This window comes from Megachile rotundata, chromosome 6 (assembly GCF_050947335.1).
Source record: "Megachile rotundata isolate GNS110a chromosome 6, iyMegRotu1, whole genome shotgun sequence".
NCBI lineage: Eukaryota > Metazoa > Arthropoda > Insecta > Hymenoptera > Megachilidae > Megachile > Megachile rotundata.
In genome coordinates this window covers 4541140-4568422 of record NC_134988.1, presented here as the reverse complement: position 1 = coordinate 4568422, position 27283 = coordinate 4541140, and the positions used below count along the sequence as shown (strand labels likewise).

At 30.0% G+C, this 27283-nt stretch overlaps 1 protein-coding gene across 6 annotated transcripts in view; it reads left to right on the top strand.

The window, feature by feature from the left end:
- wge (BAH domain and coiled-coil containing protein winged eye) overlaps positions 1 to 27283 on the top strand; it is a 339615-nt gene that overhangs the window by 275586 nt on the left and 36746 nt on the right. For 3 of the 6 annotated variants that reach the window (XM_076532773.1, XM_076532774.1, XM_076532771.1), the window contains 4 exons: positions 10192 to 10230; positions 16017 to 16307; positions 23010 to 23120; positions 24151 to 24375. In XM_076532773.1, the coding sequence (XP_076388888.1) occupies positions 10192 to 10230; positions 16017 to 16307; positions 23010 to 23120; positions 24151 to 24375 (666 nt within the window). The remainder of the gene's footprint in view (positions 1 to 10191; positions 10231 to 16016; positions 16308 to 23009; positions 23121 to 24150; positions 24376 to 27283) is intronic. The other 3 variants (XM_076532775.1, XM_076532772.1, XM_012298301.2) reach the window with 2 other exon arrangements.

The following is a 27283-nucleotide window of genomic DNA, read 5'->3' as shown; positions in this document are numbered from 1 at the left end:
GATCAGTTAACATTATATCTTTACAGATAGCAGATTTATTTTTACAGTGTATTTTATTTACTTCACATACTTTTTAATATAAGGTGAATGTCCCAGTGGTCAAACGATTAAAAAAGTAGTATAGATAATTGCAACTTCTTTTATTTTTAAAGGATATAAAATTATAACTCTGTACAGTTATCCGTCACATTTCTCAAATTTCGGTCCAATCTCTATTTTCAGATAAAATAAAATTTTTACTCCCGGATAAAACAAAAATCTGCCTTTGTGAAAGAAAACGTTTTAAATTAATTAAAGTCTGGAAATCCTCATATGACCCAGTAATTAAACAATATTCATGATATGTCCTAGTCATTAATTATTGCTGACCCGAATATTAAATATGTATAAATTTAATTATTTTCATCGTTTAATAAAAGAAAATTAACATGGTAATATTTTCTGGAAATATATTATTTGTAATAAACTCATTTAATTAATTATGATGGGCTTTTTTCCTGAATTAATTTTGGGACATGAAACTTTTCACCGGCAACTTGCAACTAAGTGCCAGCTTTAAAGGCTTCTACTGTTGCACAAATACCCTTTTGCATGTAATCTTTTTTCTTTTTCTTTTCTTTCGGCGTTCTGAAGAGTTTACATAACTTTATAATGAAAGAAAAATGATTGAAAGTTTATTAAAATTTTAGGTTATGTTGATATTATGGCGAATTTGAGAACAGGCAAAATTATATTTTTGTATAGTTATTGAAGTAAATGTATAGAATATAAAACATACCGTGATAGATAAATATTAATAGTGTAATAAACTCGATAAGGTTGATTTGTTTAATAATTTGCTTTTACATAAAATCGCCTTTGTGCAAATAGTGTTTAATCTCTTGCTTTTCGATTTATTTCTCAGGTGCGTCAGTCAGAACTAATTAATCACAACTGTAATGTTAAAACAGACAAAGAAAGTTGGAATGTTAAGTCAATTTTGTATTTTGTATTAACTATCTTTTACCACGCAAGTTATAATCGGACTTAAATTTCAAACTGAAGCATATTGAAAATATAAGTAGGATTTATCAGAATTGTAGCGCGAGTGCGTCACGTGTCTCATCAAAGTACAGCAATGGGTTATTGACTAGTCAGTGAGATGTTGTCACGTATTAGAGAGAAAGCACAAAACTTAATTTCAATATTTAAATAATATTAATAAGAAATAAATTTAATTTGTATTCTATATTATTGAATGAATGTAACAACTTAACTATTCGAAAAGTGATATAAGATTAATTAGAACTTTAACAAAATTCTCGCATTTTCTGGAGTCTATAAAACGACTTTAAAAACGTAGAATCTTGAAGTATCCTAGGAAAATACTTATGCGTGATATAAGCATTAAGTTATTAAAATTATAAGTATTGAATAATATCTATGTGAAGCTAACACATTTTGATTAGTTCGAAAATTAAAAGCAGAAGTACTGTTATTCTAATTAAATTGTCAATTACTGAAACTCGTTTCAGCACTAGGACATTGGCCTTAGCACGACGTTGTATAGTAGAAATTATACAAAACTGAAACGCATACATGACCGGTAAACAATCCGGTCAGATGAGTCGAAATGTTTCTATGGAATACAGAATAAAGTTATCCAGTTGCCGGAAGCTGGCGAATCTTCTCATAAAGCCATTGCTTTATTGTACGTGGCATCACAAAATAGCAAAGCAGGAAAATATCAGACAGGTTCCGTCGTATTAGACGGTAATTTGCTGCAAACGTAAGAGATATGCAGCTAGGATTGTACGTACTTAAATTATACAGAGAGAATGTTGCTGTTATTAGTCATCTTATGAAGTAACAAGATATGTAGGCAGATGCGTGTAGATAGACAGGTAAATAGTAGATATGTACATGCAAGAACAGAAAACAAGAAAATGCTGACAATGAGCAATAAAAGAAAATCGAAGATAAGAGATGGTAGGGTACGACCACACTTATTTCTGCGACTACTACTTTGATACTACACCGCGATAATAAAATAAATAAACTATTCGATCTACAAATGCCAGTGTAACTACATACTTATAAAAGTTCAATGATAGGTTATAATTTTGCATCAGTATTATTACACAAAATTTGTATATAGTTTATCTTCTAATTAAAATAATGAGAAAATAAAAACAAATATAAAAATTGACCTTAACAATCAACATATATTGTGCCACATATACCATTAATAGATTTATGACCTTGCTATATTTATGTGACCGCTGTACAGACTGATCAACTTAATTTTTCCATTTAAAATCGTAATTCGCCCAATTATATCACCAGTTATACACGAAATCTATACATATATACGAAGACAAGCATATCTTCGAGGAGAAAACCGTGGAACTTCCCCTAAGAGCTAATAATATGTTTAGCGCTGTTAAGCTTATTTTCATCTCTATACAAGTTGCCATTTTATCTGGCTCGTGACAATGGAGTAAGTATACGATTTCAGCATTGTACCAGAGGAAACAACTGACGGCTACGACGAAGATTCCTGTCTTCCTGTCTGACACAGCCGTCTTCATCTCCGGCCCAGCTTTGTCTGCCTTTGCAAATTATCGAAACCGTTGTTCAAGATCGATTGATAAATAAAGAAAGACAAATGGAAAACTACGTCGAATGACGAAATAACCTTGTAATCAGTGAAAACAAAAAACGAACACGCAATAAACAAAGAAACAAAGGACCGTTTTTGGAATCCTCAGAACAGTATTCCTGATTTTGATTTAGAGTCACCTTTGTTATACGAACAATAACTGAAACGGAATAGCTGATTCGGGAGGTAATAATAACTTGAATTACTAAAAAATACAACATTTCGTAATTCTAGTTACGAGGAAATGGAACAGTCTCTAATTTAAATTAGGAAGAAATGGAACTAAAACCGCTTTCACAATCTTTGAAGACAATTTATAAGAAAATTGAAAGAAATGGATCGAAAGCTTCGATATAATAGAACCAAATTTATATCGCGTGTTGCTATGACCACATAGATGAAAGAAGTTCGTATAAACTTATGCTCGAAAATACATTATTGAAAAGATATATGCTTCCGAAGATGTTTATGATTTAGTACGGCGGTTACAGAAAAATGTTCGAAAATTCCTCTTCTGCAAGATCGCAGGCTTCCATTCGTCGAATTAGTGATTACCGAACACTTTCAAATATTTCGGTTGCAACGGAAACAATAGTAAATACATTTTGAACACATTCCCAAAGTTATTGTTCATGTAACCAACTGTCATTGAGAACTGTAATGCGTATACGATTCTGTACGACGAAATGAAACACGAATTTTGTTCGTAAATCTATGAATGCTTTTATCTTTCCAATAAAGCATTTTCGGACGTAAATTTATACGAATTTTTTCGCCTGTTTCAGTTTTACAGAATATAAGTTTGGTTTCAACCTTTCTGGATACCATGTATGTATTTATTTACATTAATATGAAAGTAAATATGTTACTATTAAAGCGAAGCTCCTTTAATAAATATGTTGTTGATTCTACACGAGAAACAGGCATACAACGAATATGGTGACTTGAGCTACCAATGTTTCCTCTTAGATTCTCTTCTTGTTTCGTCTTTCTTCATGATCAGACGTGTTCTCTTGTAATTATGCAACGGCTGGTGTTTCTGTCTCGATTGTTTTTCTTCTCTATCTGACGATATTCAATCGCTACCTGTGGAATATCGATAGTTTCCCGCTCGACTGACTCGAACTTTACGAATAGGAAGCAGACGAGGGATGAATGTTCTGATCGCGAATAATTTTTCGCTGAAATCGTGACTGTATCCTCTTCTCCCAAGTAGAAATATTCCCGGTTGATGTCCGCTACGAAATACATGTATGTACATATGAACTCAGTGCAAATGAAGGCCTTGTATTCTACTGGCAGATACACAGGGTGAGACTTCAAATAACCTGTAAATCGTTCGAGAACAAATATTTACAAATACAAATCGTAGAGTTTTCAAAAATACGTATATGTTGTTGTTAATAAACAAGAGTAAATTTATTTATTAAGTTTATTAAAAATAAATTGTTAAAAATGTTCTTACTCTATATTCATTTTTATGTAAGATTATTTCAATACAAGAAAAAATATTTGCTAGTAAAAGAACTGAAAAAGACCTCGATGAAAGAGTAAAGTAACAATAAAATGATGACGGAACGGAAATTGTAAAAGATTGCAAACTTCTACTACGTAATTACTGAAATAGGCGAAAAAGTTTGTATAAACTTACGTCTGAAAATGTTTTATTACAAAGATACAAGTATTCATAGATTTACGAACAAAATTCGTGTTTCATTTCGTCATATAGAATCGTATACGCATTGCAGTTCTCAATGACAGTTGGTTACATGAACAATAACTTTGGGAATGTGTTCAAAATGCATTTACTATTGTTTCCGATGCAACCGAAATATTTGAAAGTGTTCGGCAATCACTAATTCGACGAATGGAAGCCTGCGTTCTTGCAGAAGAGGAATTTTTGAACATTTTTCTGTAACCGCCGTACTAAATCATAAACATCTTCGGAAGCATATATCTTTTCAATAATGTATTTTCGAGCATAAGTTTATACGAACTTCTTTCATCTATGTGGTCATAGCAACACGTGATATAAATTTGGTTCTATTATATCGAAGCTTTCGATCCATTTCTTTCAATTTTCTTATAAATTGTCTTCAAAGATTGTGAAAGCGGTTTTAGTTCCATTTCTTCCTAATTTAAATTAGAGACTGTTCCATTTCCTCGTAACTAGAATTACGAAATGTTGTATTTTTTAGTAATTCATGTTATTATTACCTCTCGAATCAGTTATTCCGTTTCAGTTATTGTTCGAATAACAAAGGTAACTCTAAATCAAAATCAGGAATACTGTTCTGAGGATTCCAAAAACCGTCCTTTGTTTCTTTGTTTATTGCGTGTTCGTTTATTTGTTTTCACTGATTATAAGGTTATTCCGTCATTCGACGTAGTTTTCCATTTGTCTTTCTTTATTTATCAATCGATCTTGAACAACGGTTTCGGTAATTTGCAAAGGCAGACAAAGCTGGGCCGGAGATGAAGACGGCTGTGTCAGACAGGAAGACAGGAATCTTCGTCGTAGCCGTCAGTTGTTTCCTCTGGTATAATGCTGAAATCGTATACTTACTCCATTGTCACGAGCCAGATAAAATGGCAACTTGTATAGAGATGAAAATAAGCTTAACAGCGCTAAACATATTATTAGCTCTTAGGGGAAGTTCCACGGTTTTCTCCTCGAAGATATGCTTGTCTTCGTATATATAGATTGCGTGTATGACTGGTGATATAATTGGGCGAATTGCGATTTTAAATGGAAAAATTAAGTTGATCAGTCTGTACAGCGGTCACATAAATATAGCAAGGTCATAAATCTATTAATGGCATATGTGGCACAATATATATATTGATTGGTAAGGTCAATTTTTCTATTTGTTTTTATTTTCTCATTGCTTTAATTAGAAGATAAACTATACACAAATTTTGTGTAATAATACTGATGTAAAATTATAACCTATCATTGAACTTTTATAAGTATGTAGTTAAATTGGCATTTGTAGATTGAATAGTTTATTTATTTTATTATCGAGGTATAGTATCAAAGTAGTAGTTGTCATTCTGCGAATGATGGTTAAAATTTACAGTACACTTTTTTATTTTAACTTTGCGCTTATATTGTTTTCACGTCAGGTAACATGCAAAAACAATAAGATATTTCAAAATTCACTTTTAAAAATTCTGTGCAGTTTTGCCCATTGTGTTGAAACGCAGAGAATTGTACATTCAAAATAAAGAATAACACAAAATGGGGATTCTTTCTTGGCGGAGGAACAGTAAATCAAAGTATTTGAACCAAAATAGTAATCAAAATGTTCATGAGGAGGAAATATAGGTATATTATTTCATCTTTTATATACTCCCAGTGATTATTAAAAAAATATGTATTCTTAAACAATTTCGGGCAAGAAGAAGTACCTATTCGTATTAGGAAGTATGATTGCTTAATCCTATCTGAATAATGGATATCTCTATTTTTTGTGGGAAAAATTCTTCACAAAACTGATTCTAATTACAATTAACATCTTTATTTAACTTTAATCAACTTTTTTCAGTTATGCGAACACTTTTTCAATTCTCCACTGCAATATGTGATTTCAATGAAAGGTCAAATGGAAACTCGTTACAGAATATAAATTCGTTACAAAGTTTAACAGTGTATGAATTAATGGTTGTACTAATCTTCAAAGACTTACAAATAGCAGGGCCGTAACTAGAGTTTGTAGGGCCCGAGGCAAAAGTCGATATCGTTGAAAAGCTACAGGTCGTTCATAACAGATTTTGGAGGCCACGGGTCGTTAAGGTAGATTAATTTATTTTTTCTTCGCTTGATTTCTTCTCGCTTGAGAATGCAAATAGAAAGAGTTACAAAAATTTATCCAGGAATTAAAAATTATGTACAAAGTATATAATTTTTTATTTTACAGCGATCTCTTTTAAACTGATATTTTAATATATTTCGTATAAATCTTTATTCTAGCTCGATTAAACTAAACTTCAAGCTGGAATTAAACGAAAATCGGAATAATAATGAAACAATTTTAACTGTTAGAGTTTTACCAAAAACGTTAACCTAAACTTGACTAAAACCGACACAGAACAAAAACAATGCAAATTAATTTACTTAATTAATTTTTGTCGTGTAATTATTAGCATTAACTTTATCGTATTAATTCATTTTTGTCGTATACTGGACGCTAACAGTAACAGTAATCACAATTTACGCAAACTACGTTTATTTAACAATCAATTCATTTTCTGTACATTACATTTTACAGTATCAGTTTTCTTTTTGCACTCATGTTTACATTACATTTTTATTTTATTTTTATTCATAAAGTGTACTGGTATAATTTGTATCTTGATAGATTTTGCACGATACGTATTTAGATAAATTAAAGCTCGTAATTTTGTTCTGATTGCTAGATGCTTTTTAATATCTACACTATCGTCCAAAAGTATTCAGACACTAGATGTGCAAGTATTTAGACACTAAACGTTGTATAACTCGAATTTTCTGCTCCTTAAATAGAAAGATTTTAATGTTCTTACTCCTTACATCTGACAATTTAAATTTTTCTACTCTTTAAATCTGAAAATTAAAATTTTTCTACTCCCTAAATCTGAAAATTTTAATTTTTCTACTCCCTAAATCTGAAAATTTCACTGATTTATCCAGCGAACAGCTAATAATAATTATATCTATGCTTTCATATATGCATATTACAATAAACAAGTTAAATTTTTAATGCTAACATTATTTAATACGTTCAAATATTCTCGATAATTAATTCCAAGTTGCATTGTAAATGATCCCACATATCACAAAACCTCCTCCATGCTTCAAGATTTCAGATTTTTTTGGCGTCAAAGCTTCATTTACTTCTCTTCACTCTTTATTCTTCACTCTTCATCACACTATGCTTTTTCCATCCGAACCAAAAATACATTTACTCTCGTCAGCGAAAATAAATCCATTAATCTTGAGACCTTTCAACAAATTCTCTGGCGAAAATCAGTCTTTTCTCCGATTTATGTCATTAGTGCACGGTTTTCTTTTTGCTATTCAACCATTACACCCACTGTTTCTCATTATTCTACGCACAGTTTCAGCACTGATTTTCTTTCCACTTTCATGATTAACCTGTGAAGTTGTGTGGCACTGCATTACGGATTTTTTTAATTCTTCTCTTTCATTCAAAATTCCAGGCCGCCCCTTTTCTTGAATTTCAATGTCTGTTACTGCATTCTTCTTCATTACTAAATGTGATATTTCTCGATAAGTTCCACCTTTTTCTATATGATACAATACAAGTTGTCTCTTATCAAAAGTAGTACTTTGGTTTTTTTTCATTTGTTTATGATCGCATCAACCGCTCATGGATTATTAGCGAGTCAGAGTGTGTTTATAGCTTGTTGTCCAGTTAAGATACTTTGAGGTACTGCAGCATCTTTAAGTCGATTTGTCGTCCTTCAGGTTGTCCTTCAAAGATGATCTTATATTAAATCGCAGTCTGTTTGTAGTGTGTTTCCTACAGTGGTTGATGATGTGTTCTACTATTGAAGCTTTCCCAGATCAAATCAGCTATTTATTTTTATTAATTCAGGAACTACTGTATTGCAGTGACATACTTATAACTTATTGCAATATTAACTATTCATTGATGATCAAGCGATTTTTACAGATTTAGGTTAAGAGAGTATATTTTCGGAAATAGATACTGAATTAAGGTGAAGTGGGGTAAATGCAGACTGGTTTGTGTAAAATTGGTATTTAAACGTAAGTATTTTCGGTCTGCTATGTAAATACTTAACGCTGTCGATATCGAACACTTTGCACAATTACTATTATTTAATTAATATTAACTAGGACCTTAATTTTCCTTGTACATTTTGATTTTGATAGGAAATCGTTTAAAATGTCAACTACTCTGCACTTTGCCCGAAAATGGGGTAAGAGCGTAACTTGAAATTAAAATACTTTGAAACTTTATTTCATGTGCAATGGGGCAAGAGCAGAATTATTAACAAATATGCTATAAAATGCTTTTTACTGCATTATGCAAGTACTCTATACTGCAAACAAGTACTCTTATCTGAAATATAAAAGGGAATATAATGAAACAAAACAAGGAAACAAACATACTTAATGGAGAAATTTCACTTATATTGTAATAAAAATAGCCTGTATACGCACTTGCCCCGTTTACGAACTTACCCCACTTCACCTTACCTTCATTTCTAAACCATGATTAATCAGGATCCAATACTTGTATTTTTATTCAATAATTTGTTCATAATTATTTATGTGAATTATAGCGATATTCAACGTGGTTAACATAAAAAAGATTTTGTAAATTTTAACAAAAATTTGAAAAATTTCCACAAAATTATATCAATGCATTCGAGTTAAGAGATTCAGATTTTTTCTACATTTTTTAATAAAATTAGTGTTGATATATATATATCTTAGGTAGAAGCGTTTTCGTAGGTTCGTAACCTTTTAATGACAACTGAAGCTTAATCTGATCTAACATAACACCAGAATAATTTGTGTTAAAATTGATCTATTTTCAATTTGAAAATAAATTAGAACCGTAACTCATATGTTGATAAATAATATGCAAAATAATTTTTGCTTGATGAATTACAAGACTAATTTCGATAGAAGAATTTCAATATTTTTGTTAGTTTTAAAAAAGTATGTAATTTGAAATCTAACTTAGATTGTTCTAGTATTATAATCAAAATTTAAATCGAAACATTTTATATAAAACTTAGAAATATTATAGTATTCTTTACTTTAGTATTTTAAACTATTAAAATATATTTAATAAAAATATTTTACGGACTTGATCAAGTAAACTGATAGCCCATATTTAGACCACTTTCTCTAATTTTTTAAATGTGAAATCATTTAAGAAAATGGGTGCTTTAATAATTAAATCATTGTACACTGTTCAATGATATATTTGTACAACAATAAGTATTAACTAAAACATTTTAACAATTTGTAATATATTTTGACAAACTAAAACATTTTAATGATATATTTTTGATAAATTGAAATTTATTATCCACGATTGAGAAGAATATAAAAATTATTCATTCTAATAGTATATAACAATTATTCGTAGTAATAGAATATAATAATTATTCATATTAATAGAACATAACAATTATTCATGTTAATAGAATATAACAATTATTCACAGTAACAGAATATAACAAATATTCATATTAATTAACATTACTTAAAAATAAATTATCGAAAATAAAACACGCAAGTGTCTGACTATTGGACGATAGTGTACACACACAACGAACGATTACAGTTAAACAAGAATTTATAATCGTTAAACGAATCAAGTAATTAAAGTAAAATTTTCGACCAATTAAACAGCACAAATTTTAAAAATATACAGCTTCGCGAATGCCGTTAAATAATACTAATCGTAATTCGAACGTAAAATAATTCCAGTCGAAGTTAACCTGGCTCCGCCAGCGAGCTATTATTGCTCTGGCTTTGTGTGTAAAACTAAATTTTGAGATTTCAGCTGTTCCTTGTAACGCAACGCGAACGAGCTGTTTGCCAGGTACGTTCATTTTTCTTATCGATCATTCTTCGAAGGCTGAGAACTGCCTTAAGTTACCTGCTTAACATTATCCTAACTATTTTTACATTTAACACGGCGGACTCCATAGAATCTTTCATTTTCGTTGCTGTTAGTTAAAATAGTCCACAGGCGTCACTAGTAGTCTTCTGGCGACTTTTAACTTCGACACGGCCATTTTCAATTTGTTTAAATCGCTCAAAATTATCGAAACGTGATGAGGGACTGTTTTGACGCTGTAATTGAGAAAAGTTTCGAGTAAGTACAGTAAGAACTCGTAATACGTTCGCGAAATGCATACGCAGGGCCGCGTCTTGAAATTTTGGGGCCTGGCCTGTGAATATTGGGGCCCTCAGAAGAACAGAGTTTCAAAATTAATCTTCTATCTAATTTATTGGTTTACATTACTAGTTTTACTAGTTTATATTATTTATTATTTGTTACTATTACCTACTTTATTTTTATTTATTATTCTAGGTCATTTATTATTTCTTAGTTTTATTAGCTTAGGTCATTTATTATTTCTTAGTTTTACTAGTTTAGGTCATTTATTATTTCCTAGTTTTACTAGTTTAGATCATTTATGATTTCTTAGTTTTATTCATTTATAATTTATTAATTTCATTATTTCATATTTTATTATTCGAGTTTGACAGCAATGTCACTTTGAAAAAAATTTTAAATGAGAACAAGGAATCATAAATTAAACTCAAAATGCTTTCCATAACTCAAATTACTCTAAGAAATGACAAATTCCTATTTCCTAATTTTTATCAATACAAATTTGTTAATATTCCAGAGTTTTTCAAGTGTTTTAAAATCTTGAAAGTGACAAACATCTGGGCCCCTTTTTTCATCAGGAACCTGGCACACTGCCTGTTAATAAACGCGGCCCTGTACTAAAATTCGCGAACCTACAGTCACAGTAAAAATTGTTCAGCGAGAAAACAATTTATCGCATGATCTTCAGTTCTTTCTGAACTGTCAATGGTAAAAAAATAGAATTTTCTTGGACAAATGCAGGAATACTTCATTACATAAGTTTGAATGTAAATGTGTGTCATGGAAATTGGCTGAAACAGAAATTAATTTGTGGTTCAATTTTTGTCCTGTTGAGTCGCCGATTTTAATGCGACTTTCAGAAAATATAACAGGCATCTTTTCAAATCATCTTCCAATATGGTGGGTTGAGAGTCATAGGTGAAATTCGAATTTCAGACAATTTAAGTTGATGAAGTGAAACTAATTTGATTTTTAAACATCTTTTTTGGTCTTATGGTACGAAGTAACTTCAGTTATGACTAACCTTTTCTTCTCTTTCAGTTTTTCATTTCATACAACATATGTTCTCTTTTCGAAATAAAATTACAATAAATTTCATTACAATAAAATTGTAACCGTTCAGTGATTTCTTGAGACTCGATGTAAATTAACGACAAGGCAGTTGATTTTTATATTCTGAATGCTGTTTCTTCTAATTCAGTTCTGCGTTAATCTCAATTTACCGTCAACAAATATGGCGGACTATCACTAGTCACTACTACTATTACTACTCACTATTTTCACAGTAATAAAAATATTTAAAAAGTTAGTAGTATAAGCTAATAGTAATTTCATAATTTGCTTGTGAATTATATACAATTTTAATTTGAACTTTAACCCTTTGTGTTTAACCAGTTAACTGTGGCGATCTTTTTGCAAAGCGCGCATCAGTGTGCGTCGCGATAATCAAGCGATGACGAATTAACTCTTAAGAATTTATGAATCCATCTCAAATCATTTACACTTCTTATTTGTCTATTTCATTTCGTGTTGACCTCTAAACATTTTAAACATGTTACAATTTACGAATATAATTTAATTTTCGCCAAAATTACAATTTAAATATCAAATTGTAACAAAATTTTACGCATGACGGATACAGTCGTCATGACACAAAATTCTGCCACATCTCCATGACGGATATAGTCGTCAAACACACTTAACTGGTTAAAAGGTGACACTCACATTTGAAATATTTTTTAATCGAATCTATAGTATTATACATGTGGTGTACAAATATAATAAAAAAGACAATAGTAGTAATAAATAATGGAGAAATAATAATCTGAAATGCATTTAACAAGCTTTTTAAGTAAAAAGTTTTAAGGTTTTAAGGTAATTTTCGAAACGTTAATAGTGACATCCATTATTTTTATCGTGATTATTTTTATAATAGTATGTATGTGATTTATATCACCGTGATTCTTAACCCGCTATATAGAGGCAGATACTTGAAGGTTCTTGCATTAATTGATTATGAAGTTTCCTGCATGCTTTAAAAGTGAATTGTATGAACGGTATTAATGAAAGTGCTTATTATAAAGAAACAATTGGATGTAATTTTAGATCATGAAGGACAAAGTTTAGACAGAGTACAGATATTTATTCGATTTCATTGAATTAACCACTCGTTAATTTTAGTTAATGAATCTGGAAGTTTGCACAATTTTGAACATGTTTTCAAATTCATAATATTTCAAATTTAGAAGTTTAAAAATTTGGAAATTTAGAAATTTAGAAATTTTGAAATTTTGAAATTTTGAAACTTGAAAATTTAAGGATTTGAAAATTTACAACATCAGAAACTTCAAAATTTAAAAGCGTGGAAATTTAACATTTCCAAAATTCAGAAACAGAACATTTGGAACTGTAAGAGTTTAGAAATTCTATAAATTAAAAAATTCAGGAATTTGAAAATTTGAAATTTTAGGAACTTAAAGTTAAAAGATTTGCACAATATAATGATTTTAAAATATAGAATAATAGGAACTTGAATATTTGGAGTTTAAAATTTGAAAATTTATGAATTTGAAAATTTGAAATTTAACGAAGTTGGAAATTTGAAAATTTAACGATTTTTATGATGTTTGATATTTGAAGACTTGCGAATTTGAGAATTTAGGGATTTAGAATTTAGGGATTTAGGGATTTAGAATTCTGTAAAATTAAAAAGAATTTGAAAATTTAAATGTTTGGATATCTGAATTTGAGTACTTAGAAATTTGGAAATTCGACAATATAAATATTTAATAATTGAGATATTTGAAAATTCAGGAAAGAAAGGAGAATTTTTGAATTATGGGATTTTGATGACTTACAATACGTGGTTTATCGCTTAGGAATGTGTGGTTTAGAAATATCAATCCTCAGGTTGTTTCAAAATTTGTGATTTCTAGAGTTGGGAAAATCTGCAAATACAGAAATTCTAAAATTAGAAAATACAGAAATTTCAAGTTTGCATATTTCACTTCTCAAAGTCGGCAAAGAATGGCGTACACCTACATTGCACGTAATTATGCTTCACATTCTCATATCTTGTCTCCAAAGATCGACCAGCAGAAGTATTTATTTTTCATTTATTCTATATTGTTACAGTAAGTCACTCTAAATAGAGTTACACTCACTTTTCACTAACTATTAACTATATTAAAAATTAAAACTCGAACTACATTAAAAACTATATACTTCATTATAGAAATTGACACATTTTTATAGCAGTAACAACTGCGTTATACTATTTTCTTCGACATCTATAATGTCCTAACTTTTGAACTTGACTTTCATGACGCAACTACCTTAAGGGATCTTCTGATGATCAAAAAATGAGGTGATACTTTAAAAATTTGTGGAAAAAACCTAAGCATACGAATTATTTTAAAACTTGTAGACTTATTTAAATATATTTCATGCATGCTCAGTATTTCTTCACGTCATTACACAGCAAAATGGCAACGACTGCCATAAACTGATCATTCTATAATGTTTTTATAAACACTTAGAACAAATATTATTCTTGCATTAATTATGCACTATACATATACTAATTATTTCATGTTTCAAAATTCTCATTAACAAACATACAAAATTCAAAAAGCAGAAAATACAGAAAACTTTGGATGCAAATAGCTCACAACTTTTGAGTATTTGCTTTTACGAGGACGATTTGTGAAAAGAATGAAACCTATTACATTTTCTGTGTAAAAGTTACACTGAAATTGGTTTCTTTAAATTCGGACTTTCTTTTCATAAAAATTGTTCAAAATTTGTACAAATATACGATTTTCACTGTGAACAACTGTATACGTGTATTTAGGGAAAATGCAAGCGAAGCTAACAAGGAGTGTTAGCTTACAGTCTGTTTACATTTATTATTAAAAGCATTATATTATTTAATAATTTTAAATAACGCCATATATCATATATTGCAGATGAAGAATATCGTCTATCAGATAATACAAATAAATAAATAGTTTCAAATATCATGCAATACAAATAAGTAAGTAGTTTCATATATCATGCAGTACAAATAAATAAATAGTTTCATATATCATGCAATACAAATAAGTAAACAGTATCATATATTACTTTTTATTATATTATATAAATAAGTAGATTGTGTAAAAATCTACTTACATAAATTCAGCATCCAGAAATTTACAATTACAAATTTTATCCTAAAACAAATGCAATATATCTTTCGAGATATTTAACCAAATAAGGTTCTGTATTTCTAATTTTCAGAATGAGAGATAATATACTAAAGAAATACAAAAAGAATATTAAATGGTTCGAGAAATGTATTAAACTTATTTAATGACAGGAGGCTAACACTCCTTGCAATTTTCGAAACTGGAAAGAATTCACGTGGATCTGATTGGTTGTAGCCGTTGCGACTGGTTACGTCAAGATTAAATTGTATTATGATCTGAAGCTTAAATTCTTTAACAATTGGAAGCTCTTTTCAGAACTGCTGTAATAACTTAATTACTTATTTAAAGGATATCTCCTTTTGTATAGAAAGTGAGTCAAGTGCCGAGAGGATGTTAAAGGCAGAGTACACATGTATTCTTTCTAGGTGTGAACAGTAATTACTGAACAGTAATTATGGATGAATTGAAAGTGATCCAAAATTAAAATCACTGCACACTAAATATGGGTAAATTGTAGTTAAATCGAAATTGGAACTATTGGACTGTAATTATAGGTGAATTGTAATCGAATCAAAGTTGAAATTATTGGGCAGTAAGCATGAATAAATTGGTATGCTAAAATTGGAACTAGTGGACTGTAATTATGGGTGAACTGTAATCGTACCGAAATTAAAATCATTGGACCATAAGTATAGCAAAATTGGAATTAAATTGGTTAAATTAAATTACTAAACAAAAGTTATGAACAAATTGTAATCAAACCGAAATCACAATCACTGAACAAAAATTATGGATAAATTGGAGCTAAACCTAAATTAAAATCATTGAACAAAAATAATGGGTAAATTGGAATTAAACCAAAATTGGAACGACTGAACAGTAATTATGGGTAAATTGAAATTAAGCCAAAATTGAAACTATTGAACATTATCTGTAGGTAAATTATATCTGAACCAAAATTCAAATTACTGAGCAATAATTATAAGTAAATTGTAACTAAATCGAAATTGAAACTACTGATCAGTAATGGTAGATAAATTAACTGAACCGAAATTGAAATAATTCATAATGGGCAATAATTATTGATAAATTATAACTGAACCTAATTTGAGATTACTGAGCAGTAATTATTGGTAACACACGATTTGTTCCAACACAATGATATTAGCCATACGAATATATTTATTCCAAACAATTCTCGAGCGTATACCAGATTTTACTGTATTTTTAAAGCGACGAGTGTATCGTGTTAACATGGAGAAACAAGAAATGCATATCGTTGGGCCTTGTTGTTAGGTACGAGCACAGCCATGGCAGTAGGCGGTGCGACCCTGGTGCATTGCGGTGGAGCCGGAGGGGAGGAGCGATCGGCCCACCTCGCCATTCCCTCGGGAGCCCTGGCGCCCTCGTTGAACGCCGCTCTTGGATCCAGCCTGAATTCCAGCTTGAATTCCAGCCTGAATTCCACGCTGGGCAGCATCGGCGCCGCGGCGAGCGCCGCCACTGCAGCCACGGCTGCGGCCACAGCCGCATGGCCGCCAACTTTATGGCAGTACCCCGCGGCTGCCGCGGCGGCTGCAGCTGCAGGTGAGACTTGATGCTCTTTTCTTCCTATTTCCGGTAATTACGGTAAAACGATACAAGCGAATCTTTCGGGTCTCAAATTTCGCTTATATCGTGTAGTTCCCACTTTCGTCGAAAGACGAACATAGAAGGTTCGAACAATTGTAATGTCTTTCATTAAGATGACGGGAAGTGTTCAACTTGTATTTGATGTAGATTTATATATATGTATATTTTCTTGAAACAGAAAATAACCACCGACGTACATGCTTTGACGTGTCTCAACAGACTGTCGATTTTTCATTCTTGAGTTATTGCGTAATTATATTTCATTTAATACCGATCGCAATTTTATGCAAAACCTATCTCTGTTTATAGAAATAATATTATAATGCAATTTTACAGTTTGATAATGTATTACTCTTTTACATCGTGCAGCCGAATCTTTCAGAACTCAAATTTCGCTTATATCGTATAGTCCTTACGTATTAATCGAAATTTATCGAGCGTAGAAAAAATGGACGTTGTAAGCGAATCTATCGGATCTGAAATTTCACTTATATCGTGTGGATCCATACGTTGATAGAAGTTTGCTGAATGTAGGAAATATAAGCGATGTAAGTAAATTTTTCTGGTCTGAAATTTCGCTTATATCGTGTGGATCATACATTGATTAAAATTTTCTGAACGTAGGAAACATGAGCGATGTAAGCAAATTTTTCAGATCTGAAATTTCACTTATGTCGTGTAGCTTCTACATTCAAGCTTGCCGAACGTAGAAAAAATGAGTGACGGAAACGTCCGAACAGCCGAACGTAGAAAAAATGAATGACGGAAACGTCCGAAGGACCAAACGTAGAAAAAACGAGCGACGGAAGCGACCGAACGTAGAAAAAAACGAGGGACTAAAACGTTCGAACGACCGAACGCAGGAAAAACGAGCGACGGAAATGTCCAAATGACTGCACGTAAATAAACAGTAACATATCCGTACAGAATACCAATGTAATAGTAAAACTTTTTTGTTTTTGATTCCTTTGTTATGAAATTTTTAAGAATGTATTTGTGACATTTTTCTGATTAAAATGGGACCAAACACAACGTAATTCGGACCATGTTTACTTGTAATTTCAAACGGTTCGTTTATGTAAACGGCTTTATTGTAGCGAGATTCGTGGTAAACGAATGAGTAGAAACGCGTCGGGTGACTTCATTACTCTTCGGTGCTATTCGGATAATCACGTGATGCAGCCTGATAATTGAAATCATAGACTTCTAAAATGTCTAATTTAAACTTTGGTTCGATTAAAACCAAATTTAATATTTGGTTCGACGCCGCCAAAATCCATTTTACACTAAAAACACTTTATTATATTTACGTTTTCGGATTTTTGTCTCGTCACTTTCGATTATTATATTTTTACCTCCGACTTGGACTGAGATTTTTCCATCCATAAAGCGCATAACTCTCGACAAAAACTTTCCCAGTCACAACTGTTTTTGATAATATATTAAGTCTATTTTATAGAAAAATTTGTCGTTGCGGTGTGAACATTAAGTATCCAATGAAATGGCAGACATTTTGAATAGGAAGGCGCGATTATTCAAACCAAGAATTTTCGTATGCAATCTTTAAATTGCACGGTACTTTGAAATGTTTTTATTCCGATTTTTAATACAGAAACAACATGAAAATATTAAGTTTTCTCGGTCAAATTTCATTTTGCACATTTCATGCAATTTTTAGCAGTGTGGATCACCTTTCGTGCAATTAAGAAATCGATTAATTTGTTATAATTTTTGTGCGTGTCTGAAAATTCGTATAATTTCATTTTAGGTATTTCTAATACGTCATGCAGTAATCACTAAAGTCAAGATAATAATCAAAATACGACTGCAAAGTCGAATAAATTTGTAAAATACCTTACTTGTGGCTATTTACAAATACGGTGTTACGTAATACTTCAATTACAGTATTTATATCATTTTATCCTTGTATAAACAAAATTGCACGTTAGCTAGAAGAAGGATTATGAAATTAAGTTATTAGGTTATGTTCGAGGCAAATATGTCTACGTATATAATTGCAATGTGAAACTTATCTAAGTTCGTTTTGCAAATACTTCACAAACGAAGGCCGAGCAGTTGTAACAAGAGAGAATTTATGCAAAATAGTGATCTAGACATATTTCAAGGTTGTCGAAATCGATGAGAAATTGCTGAAGTAAATAATTACCTCACTTTCTTCAGTTAAGTCACGCTATGTGGTACATTCTGTTAACTTACTTAGAAATATTTGGTAATAATTTCATAATTCAGAAAATAAACAGAATAACCAATTTTTCTAATTTTTAGAAAGTACATTGCTAAAAAAGTTTTTGTCAGTAAATTCATCCAATTTATGTGTCAATTTATTTTTCCCCGACAAATTCATACTTGCATTTAAATCCCACATTTCATGGTGTTTTATTAGTTAAGTGCTGAATTTAATTTTAAAAATCGCTCACTGTTATAATTAAAGTGAAGCAAGGACACACGTCGAACGCAGAACATTTTTTAATTTCACGATAATTTGTTGAGTATACAATATCTCTATAAAGCATTTATTCCTATTTCGTACAATAAACGTATGACAAAAAATCTCTCTAGAAATTTTGCAAACGAAATAACGTTAAATTAAAAAACCATTACGTGCGTAAAATCGTACGTTAAACAAAAAATCATTTGAAGGAATATTGAAGATAATGTCGAGTTTCAAACGTTTATAAATTCTTTCTGTAGTATTTTTTGTAATCCAGCTGAGGTTATTCAAGCATGTAAAGCTTGCGTTTTATATCTTCTTTTATAGATGGCGCAGTGGCTATCACTTGCTGTTTTATGTAACCCCATAAAAACAGACTGCAGGTGTAAAATCTGAGGGTCTAACTATGCTGAGTCTTAAATATTTAATTCTTAGCCATTTTCAAACATTTTTGAGAGGAAGTTACCTCTTTAATTATACGAAATAAGAATAATGTTTTAAACAAACGTTGTTCAATGCAGATTTTCAAGTTTTCACCCTGTGATATCCGTTTCACAACGTTTGCGAGAGATTCAAAATAATTCTGGGTTAAATTCATTCCGCTTTTTTTTTGCGAGATTTCAACCCACTCTGTTTTTCAACGAGTTTCTGCATTCAGTCCTTTTTCTACGTTTATTTTGACCGTCTGTCAATTTTTTGATTGCGATTGAAAAGACGTCAGCATGGAAATCCTTTTTCCGTATTCCAGAACTGATGAAAAACAGATTTTGACCCGGAACTATAACGAATGTCAAGCATGGAAAAAGACGAAAATAAAAGTCCGTAACATTCGATTTCTTTTCTCTTTCGAAACGTAATCACTTTATTACACTTCTGAAAATGTAATTTACGTTGAAAATAGTGGAGATGCCTTTTAAAACGTTCAGGTTCAAATTTAATGGAATTAAATTCGGTGACAATTATTTCTTGCGTGAAAAGACCGTTTTTTTGGAAAGCTTGAAGATGCGAATATTTTTATACGTTTTAGGTTAAGTATAATATCTCATTTATTATTTTTTATTTCACTTATTAAGTTTAATATTTCAGTTTTATTTTAAAACAGAGTTATTAGTTCTCTTATTATCGAACAGTATATTACTCTCTAATGTGAGTCAGTATAATAATTATAATTGTAGAGAAAATAATAAATAATTATAGATAAAATGTAATTAGATTGTATTACTGTAGATATAATTATTGAAAGCAGTCATTAATCAAATCAGCTAAAATAAATAACAAATAAAATTTGAAAAAGTATAATGAATATGTTGTTAGTAGAAACAAATCAGTGGAACTGATCAAGATTAATAATTATCAGTGTTATTCAATTATCAAGTTAGTGTGTTTTAATTGACTGGCTCTTACAATTATTTTATTTATGATAGCTGTGTTAACAGTGGATGACCACAGTCGTAATACAATAATTTCTACAAACTTTTTTATACTTTCCTAATTTTCTTTAAATTCATCTATGTTTTTGTGTAAAAATTTCTTTTATTAAACTGTAAACTTCTTTCATTAAATTGTTATACATTTTTAATTCTTAAATATTTTTACAATGATACAATTTTATATTTTTATATTACTTAAATAATATCAATAATACATTAATTCCACTGATTTGCACAGCACTTATAATACTTGTTGAGTTCACACTGTTAATACTAAAATTGTACAAATTCATTGTAATTGAATTGGTTTCAAAAACTTAGGCGGTGTGAAATCAGAATATTCCAGTGATTCGTCACTGACATTGCGGCTGTCGCTGGTTCGACTGATTTTGCAATCAGAGCCACTGAAAACCAGTGGAAAACTGGTTCACTGAGCAAATCAGTTTTCAGTGATTCAGATTTCGAGAGCAACTTTCGGACTACTGAACAGAACCGCAGACTAACACAAACTCAATTTCGGTTAGTTTAGTTTCTAAAATACTACAAACACTTACACTTGTGGAAAAGGAAAAGTTATTTGAGTTAATTCTCTTCTTCATTTACACGCTCATTTTTTATCACTTGCCTTCTGAATTTTGTAAATGAAATTCATTATTGTCAAATAACGTTCTGTTTTGGATAATGTTTTATTGGTATAATTATCCATATTTGCACTATTGGAAAATTCATTAAATTCTATTACTTTTTTGCAATTTTTCATTTCTTTGACATATAGTATTTTCTATTTTGTTTTTGACGTGAGCCGTTTATTTTGAAAGTCTATTACGAAGCATTTTAAGTTATATCGGATTTGGGCTGTTTCAAATTTGATGACTGATCTAGTTGCTTATTTTGAAAGTGACTTAAATATATTCTTTGTAGGAAGACACATATTACTCACTTAATGATTGCTACTATTTTAACAGGAATTTTAAATTTAACTGTTTTAGATAAACTTCAGGTGTGTGATACATTGTTATCCTATACGTATATTTACTTTCATTAAAACTCTTAACCACTTAAGTGTGTTTGACGACTATATCCGTCATGCGTAAAATTTTGTTACAATTTGATATTTGAATTGAAATTTTGGCGAAAACTAAATTATACTCGTAAATTGAAATATGTTTAAAATGTTTAGAGGTCAATACGAAATGAAATAGACAAATAAAAAGTGTAATTGATTTGAGATGGATTCATAAATTCTTGAGAGCTAACTCGTCATCGCTTGATTATCGCGACACATACTGGTACGCGCTTTGCCAAAAGATCGCCACAGTTAACTGGTTAAATATTTCAATTTAAACATATATGGATTTAGGCCACTTTCAAAGCAAGCAGCTTATATACCCCGCTTAACATTTCTTCAATATACAGTGAGTTTCCATTTCATTATTAAAAATATTAAAAACAACTGAAAGTCAAAATTGACCGAGTATTATTTATATAATAATATCTTTTTAATACATTTCTAATGACAATATATTTGATGAAATCAGTGGACTTTGCAAATTTATCTCTCTTTGTTTTTAAATACAAGTCACCGAGAGGAGTTGGACAGTTTATATGCTGCATGCTATAAAATTATAAATTTATAAATTATAATTAGTACGTAGTACAGTGAGTAGGAAAAAGCTGTAAAAAATAATGTATGTACCAAAGTCATCAATATCTGACACCAGCAATCAAAGAATTATGATGCAGAAATGAGAGACAAAATGGCGGCGCAGCAGCTAGAATGATAGAGTTCTGCCCTAGATTGCAGATTCTGTGGTCAAGTACATAAAAATTGCGCTGAAAACTTAAAATAAGGGATATTTAATTCTTAAACAATTTTCCGGTTCGTTTTCTTGCTTGTGATATATTTATTTATGTCGAAACAAATGCAATTATATACATATGAAATTATTAAATTTATATTAATATGTATTTCTTTATTTAAAGGAAGTTCTTGCATTCATATGTTATTGTTTAAGAAAAGGTACTGTATTAATAATTTTCGAAAAATTAAGAGTTATTCAATAATATAATCAGGGGTTAAAATTTAGTTAATTTCTAGTTAATTAAATTTGACAGGAAAGTGACTGAGAGTTTCTGAAAAATATTAATAAACGCGTCGTTTATTTTGAAAGAGGGGCAAGTCTGTTTTTTATTTAAGGGTTTCAATTTTAATAAATTTGAAAATATTGATAAGCATTGATGGATAAATTTGGTATATTTCGTGGTGTTATGTAATGTAAGTGTATTATACAATAGTGTTTAAAATACTGGTTAAGAAAATGATAATAATAATAATAATTTCAACCTAAGGTGCACCACTTTCAAAATAAACACCTTTCCAATAATCGGCTAAACTTTCATCGCCCAAATATTAGCGAATTTAAATTATTTTTATTATAAACTACTCAGATAAAAATATATATCTTTTTCAAAAACGAACTTCCCCCACTTTTATAACAAATAAATACAAAAGTAGTGAAGATATAAAAAAGAAAGTTAGTCTTTAATTTTAAAATTTGATGTAAAAGTACTGTTTAGGAAAAGGCATCCGTAGATTGTCGTAAAAATTCATAAAATTCATAAAATTTCGCTAGAAAATTTAAGGAACAAGAATACAAAATTTATGTACGTTCAGTACTTGATAATAATCTGTAAAAACAGTGATTCGTAAAAACAATACAAGAGGCTAATGAAAACTTGTGACCTAATTTCACAATTGCTCAAACTCTGTTACAGCAATGCCGATGGAACCAGTTGGTTTTCCTCAAATGGGTGTCGGACTTCAAGGTGGTCTGCAATTGGTTAGAGATCCAACAACGGGTCATCTTCTTCTCATCCATGCAGCAGGTAGAATTTCCTTATTAAAAATTATTTTGTTACAAGAGTTTGCCTATTTTTCATGTAACAGTATATCAATGGCTGTCTGAACAGGAAATCGATATTCAGATAAAAATTCCACGTTAAAAAATGAGGTAGTCAACTTAATTAGTTCCGAACAACAAGAGACAAAAGCTTATATTACATTTAAATTGATACTTCATGGCTGTACATACTGATATTTCTATTATTTTCACGTTTCTATTGAATTTTTTAATATTTAAACGTTGGAGCTGGAAATGAAGTTAACAAAGAACTGTGTGAAATGAATTTTTCTGGAAAAGTAAATATAAAAATATTCAATACTGCCCCGAAATTGTAGCCACTAATAAAATTTTTAATTTATGTATCAATTTCAAAGCGAAAAGCGTAAATAACGGTGAACAGAAAATATTTTTTTTTTCGTTAATTTTTACAACTGCCAAAACGTGTTACAAATAATATGAATAAATATTTATGACATTTGATATAACGTTCATGTTCACAAAATCACAGTTTCCAAACATGTGCAAAATAAGATTTACAATTGTTGCTTTCAATGGAGAGCTAAATAAATTTAGTACAGAAATGTATATATTATTATTTTCTTTTTACTATCATTATTAAAAATTTACAAATATTTTTTCACTCAAAATTAATTAAATTTGTACAACGCAGAACTAAAAAAGTTCACTTATTTCTAACAATAATAAAAATAATATAAAAATAACGTTCGTAGTATTTTTTACTGAAGCAATATAAAATTAACATTTTTATTTTTTTATTGAAAAAGTATAAAAGTTTGTATTATTTCTTCCTGAAATTTCAAGCTTTCATAATAAATGTAATTCCCAATTTACGCGTCAAGAATAAAAAATTTTCCATTAAATTTATTCGCGTCAACCGAATTAAAGTTTTGTATCGTGTGCAAGTCGAACCGAACGCAATTAACTGGTTAATTAAATTCGTACTGTCGGTCACCGGTATTAAAAAACGAAATGTTACGATTCTTTGTCGACAGAACAAATGCAGCAGGCTGTAGTGTGGCCAAATTATTCGAATCATAACAATGGAAATGTTGCTCCGCCACCCCTTTTGCTTCCACCACCCCCGCCATCTCTTCAATTGTTGAGCGACATTGGTGGTGCAAGGTTGGTTCTCACCGAAAGTAAAAGAAAACAACAGAGCACTCTACCTATCGTGAAGATAGAGGCAGACTGTGGTAACAGTCCTACCACGATAATCAGTGAGTAATGCCTAATTGGCTTCTGTAATTAAAATACTAACGCATTGCAGCTCACATTTAGGACACCCTTGGAAGAAGATCCAAGTTTAACCTCTTAGGCACGGCTAAACTTTGACTCTGCTTTTTTGTACGGTAGAATTCGTCGCAAATTACGCGTAAACACTACAATGTATGACGATGCTGTTCTCTACGCGAGTACATTGGAATGAAGTTTTTGATAATTAAATTATAATTTTTCCCGAAGATATGATATGCTTTAACTTTGATAATTTACTTTTTTCGAAAATTCACAAAATATGTAATTTCCAAATGTTTCTAATATCGTGTATTAGTGCAAAGAGGTGCTCCTATGATGCCTAAATTACTTGGTACCTTTTATTTACATGTAATGTACTTTTGTGGGATTTGTTAATATGTACTCGTATAAAACGTGGTGAAGGCAAAAAAGTGCGAATCAAAACATATGAAAAGGATCGTTCAATTGAAACGGAGAGCGAGGGAGCCAGTAGAGTGAGCCACCATAGTGGCGCTATGCAATCTACGATATTAGCGAAAGTGATTATAATGGCGTGTCGTGCCTAAGAGGTTTTAGTTTAAGTCTTCAACAATTAAATACTGAGTTTGTTAGAATTCACTCAATTTTAAATTTGTTTTAATTTGCGCTGAATTTGGTTGATGGCAGTTTAATCGTTTACATTTTTTAATTACTTTGATTTCAAACCTGTTATGGTCTTTTGGGTTTTTATTTACACGTAGCGATTTTATATGAATGAAATTATTATTAATTTTCTCATTTTTGTTTTTGCAATATTATGTTAACAATTTGTTAAATTTATTATATTTATCTTTTATTAAATTTATTATATCTATCGTTTTTATGAAATTGTAGGAATTCGCAAAATTTACGAAATATTTACTGAATTTATGAAATTTATGTATTTTATAGAATTCATTGAATTTATTAAACTTAACGAAATTGTTAACTTTATTGAATTTATTCAATTTTTTTTTCGTTTTTTGGATTTTTTATATTTCGTCAATTTATCGAATTTTTTTAATTTATTGACTTTGTTGAATTTATGGAATTTATTGATTTTATTGAATTAATAAAATAGTTTTATTGGTTTTTATGATGAATTTATATAAAAAGTTATAAGTAAAATACTAGAAAACTGTAACAAGAATAATTTCATCAATATTACTGATTGCACATTGATTTATTTAAAAATAATTAATTATTTAATTATCAGGCGGTACCAAATGGTACCGAAAAAATGAGTTATTCATTAAAATCACTAACACTATTTTCATCGATAATAATTCACTCAATTATCTTTGTAATAAAGGAGACTGGATGCTCTCGTTATATTGCCATAAACGGGGTTGTACGAGCAGGAAATTGAACATCGTTAATAATGTTCTGTGTAGAACCTTTTTGGAAAAGGTATTCATACAGATTTTTAGAATGTAAGGTGGTTAAAATTGAAGTTGAGTTGATTGGAGTCGTTGCATACCACACTGTGACCGTTAAGGGTTAATCTAAACGTTAGAGGAAAGTACCTTATTATCGTACACTACTATGTAACGCTCTGTATTAGATGACAAATTTTTCTATTACATAAAATTGTAAAGTAACGCATTCAAGATACGTTTATATTAGAAAAAAATTCTTCTACATAAAAATACAAAAATTTTTATATCAGAATATCGAATTTAATTTAATAAGTACATAGACAAATTTTCAATATCATTCATAAGTAGTGCTACTCAACTGTTTTTAAGTTGCATAAAATTGTTATAGTAAACAAAAACATTAGTATTTACATCAATAATGAAGTATCACTGCTAACGAACTTTAATAGTATTAATTAGTTTTATTTGTTTAATCACACATATTAATTCTCAAAGTAATGAAAAGATGTTACACTTATCACATTATGTGCCGAGAACAATTTTTTTTAAATATTTTAAGTCTGTTCAGAATTAGTTTTTTCGAAAATGAAGTGACATATGGAAAAATTGTACTGTATATTTTTTCCGTATTTTTTCATGTAAATTCATCTCCTTTTCGGGTTTGTACCACCATTTCGAAAACACCCAGTACAGTTAGACACTCTATACTTCTATACCCTATAATTTCCACAGTGAAATTATAGACTAAATACAAAGTCTCTAAAATTTCGTATCAACCAGTTATTATCACTTCAGTTGGTGAATTCTTATCGATGAAAACACCGTGAATGATTTCAATATAACCTCAAACGGAATATGTAAGGACTCCAGCAAGGATCTGCAGTTTAATAGGCTAAGGATTATGGATGAGATAGAAATTGCCTTAAAATGTTTCAAGTTACAGGCAGTAAACTCAGGAAGTTTCAAAACGCTTTGAACATCTATTAGGTATGGCTGAAAGTGTTGAAAATTTTGTAAAGCTTTGCAAATCCTTTAAAGTCTTGGCAAGTGTTGAAAGTCTTAAAAGTCTTGACAATTTTGAATGGTACATTTATTTGAACAGTGCCTATGACAAATGGAGATTAAATTAAGGATTGTATAAGATGCGCTATTAATTATAAAGAAAAAAGAAAAAATAGCACAAGGTACATTATTAATAACGAAGAAAAATTGATAGAAAATACATTATTAATAATAATAACTTGTGTTGCATCAAACTTTTCAAAAGTGTCAAGTTTTACGATTTTCAAGCTTTTCAAGACTAAAAAATTTTCAAAACTTTAAAAACTTTCAAGATTTTTCAGATTTTTATGAGTTTTAAGGCTTTCAAGAATTTTAAGACTCGGTAAAGTCTCAACACTTTCAAGACGTACAACTTTCAAGAATTTCAAGACTTTCAGAGCTTCTTTAAAATATCAAGGCTTACAGGACCTTTTTAGAACTTCAGGACTTTCAC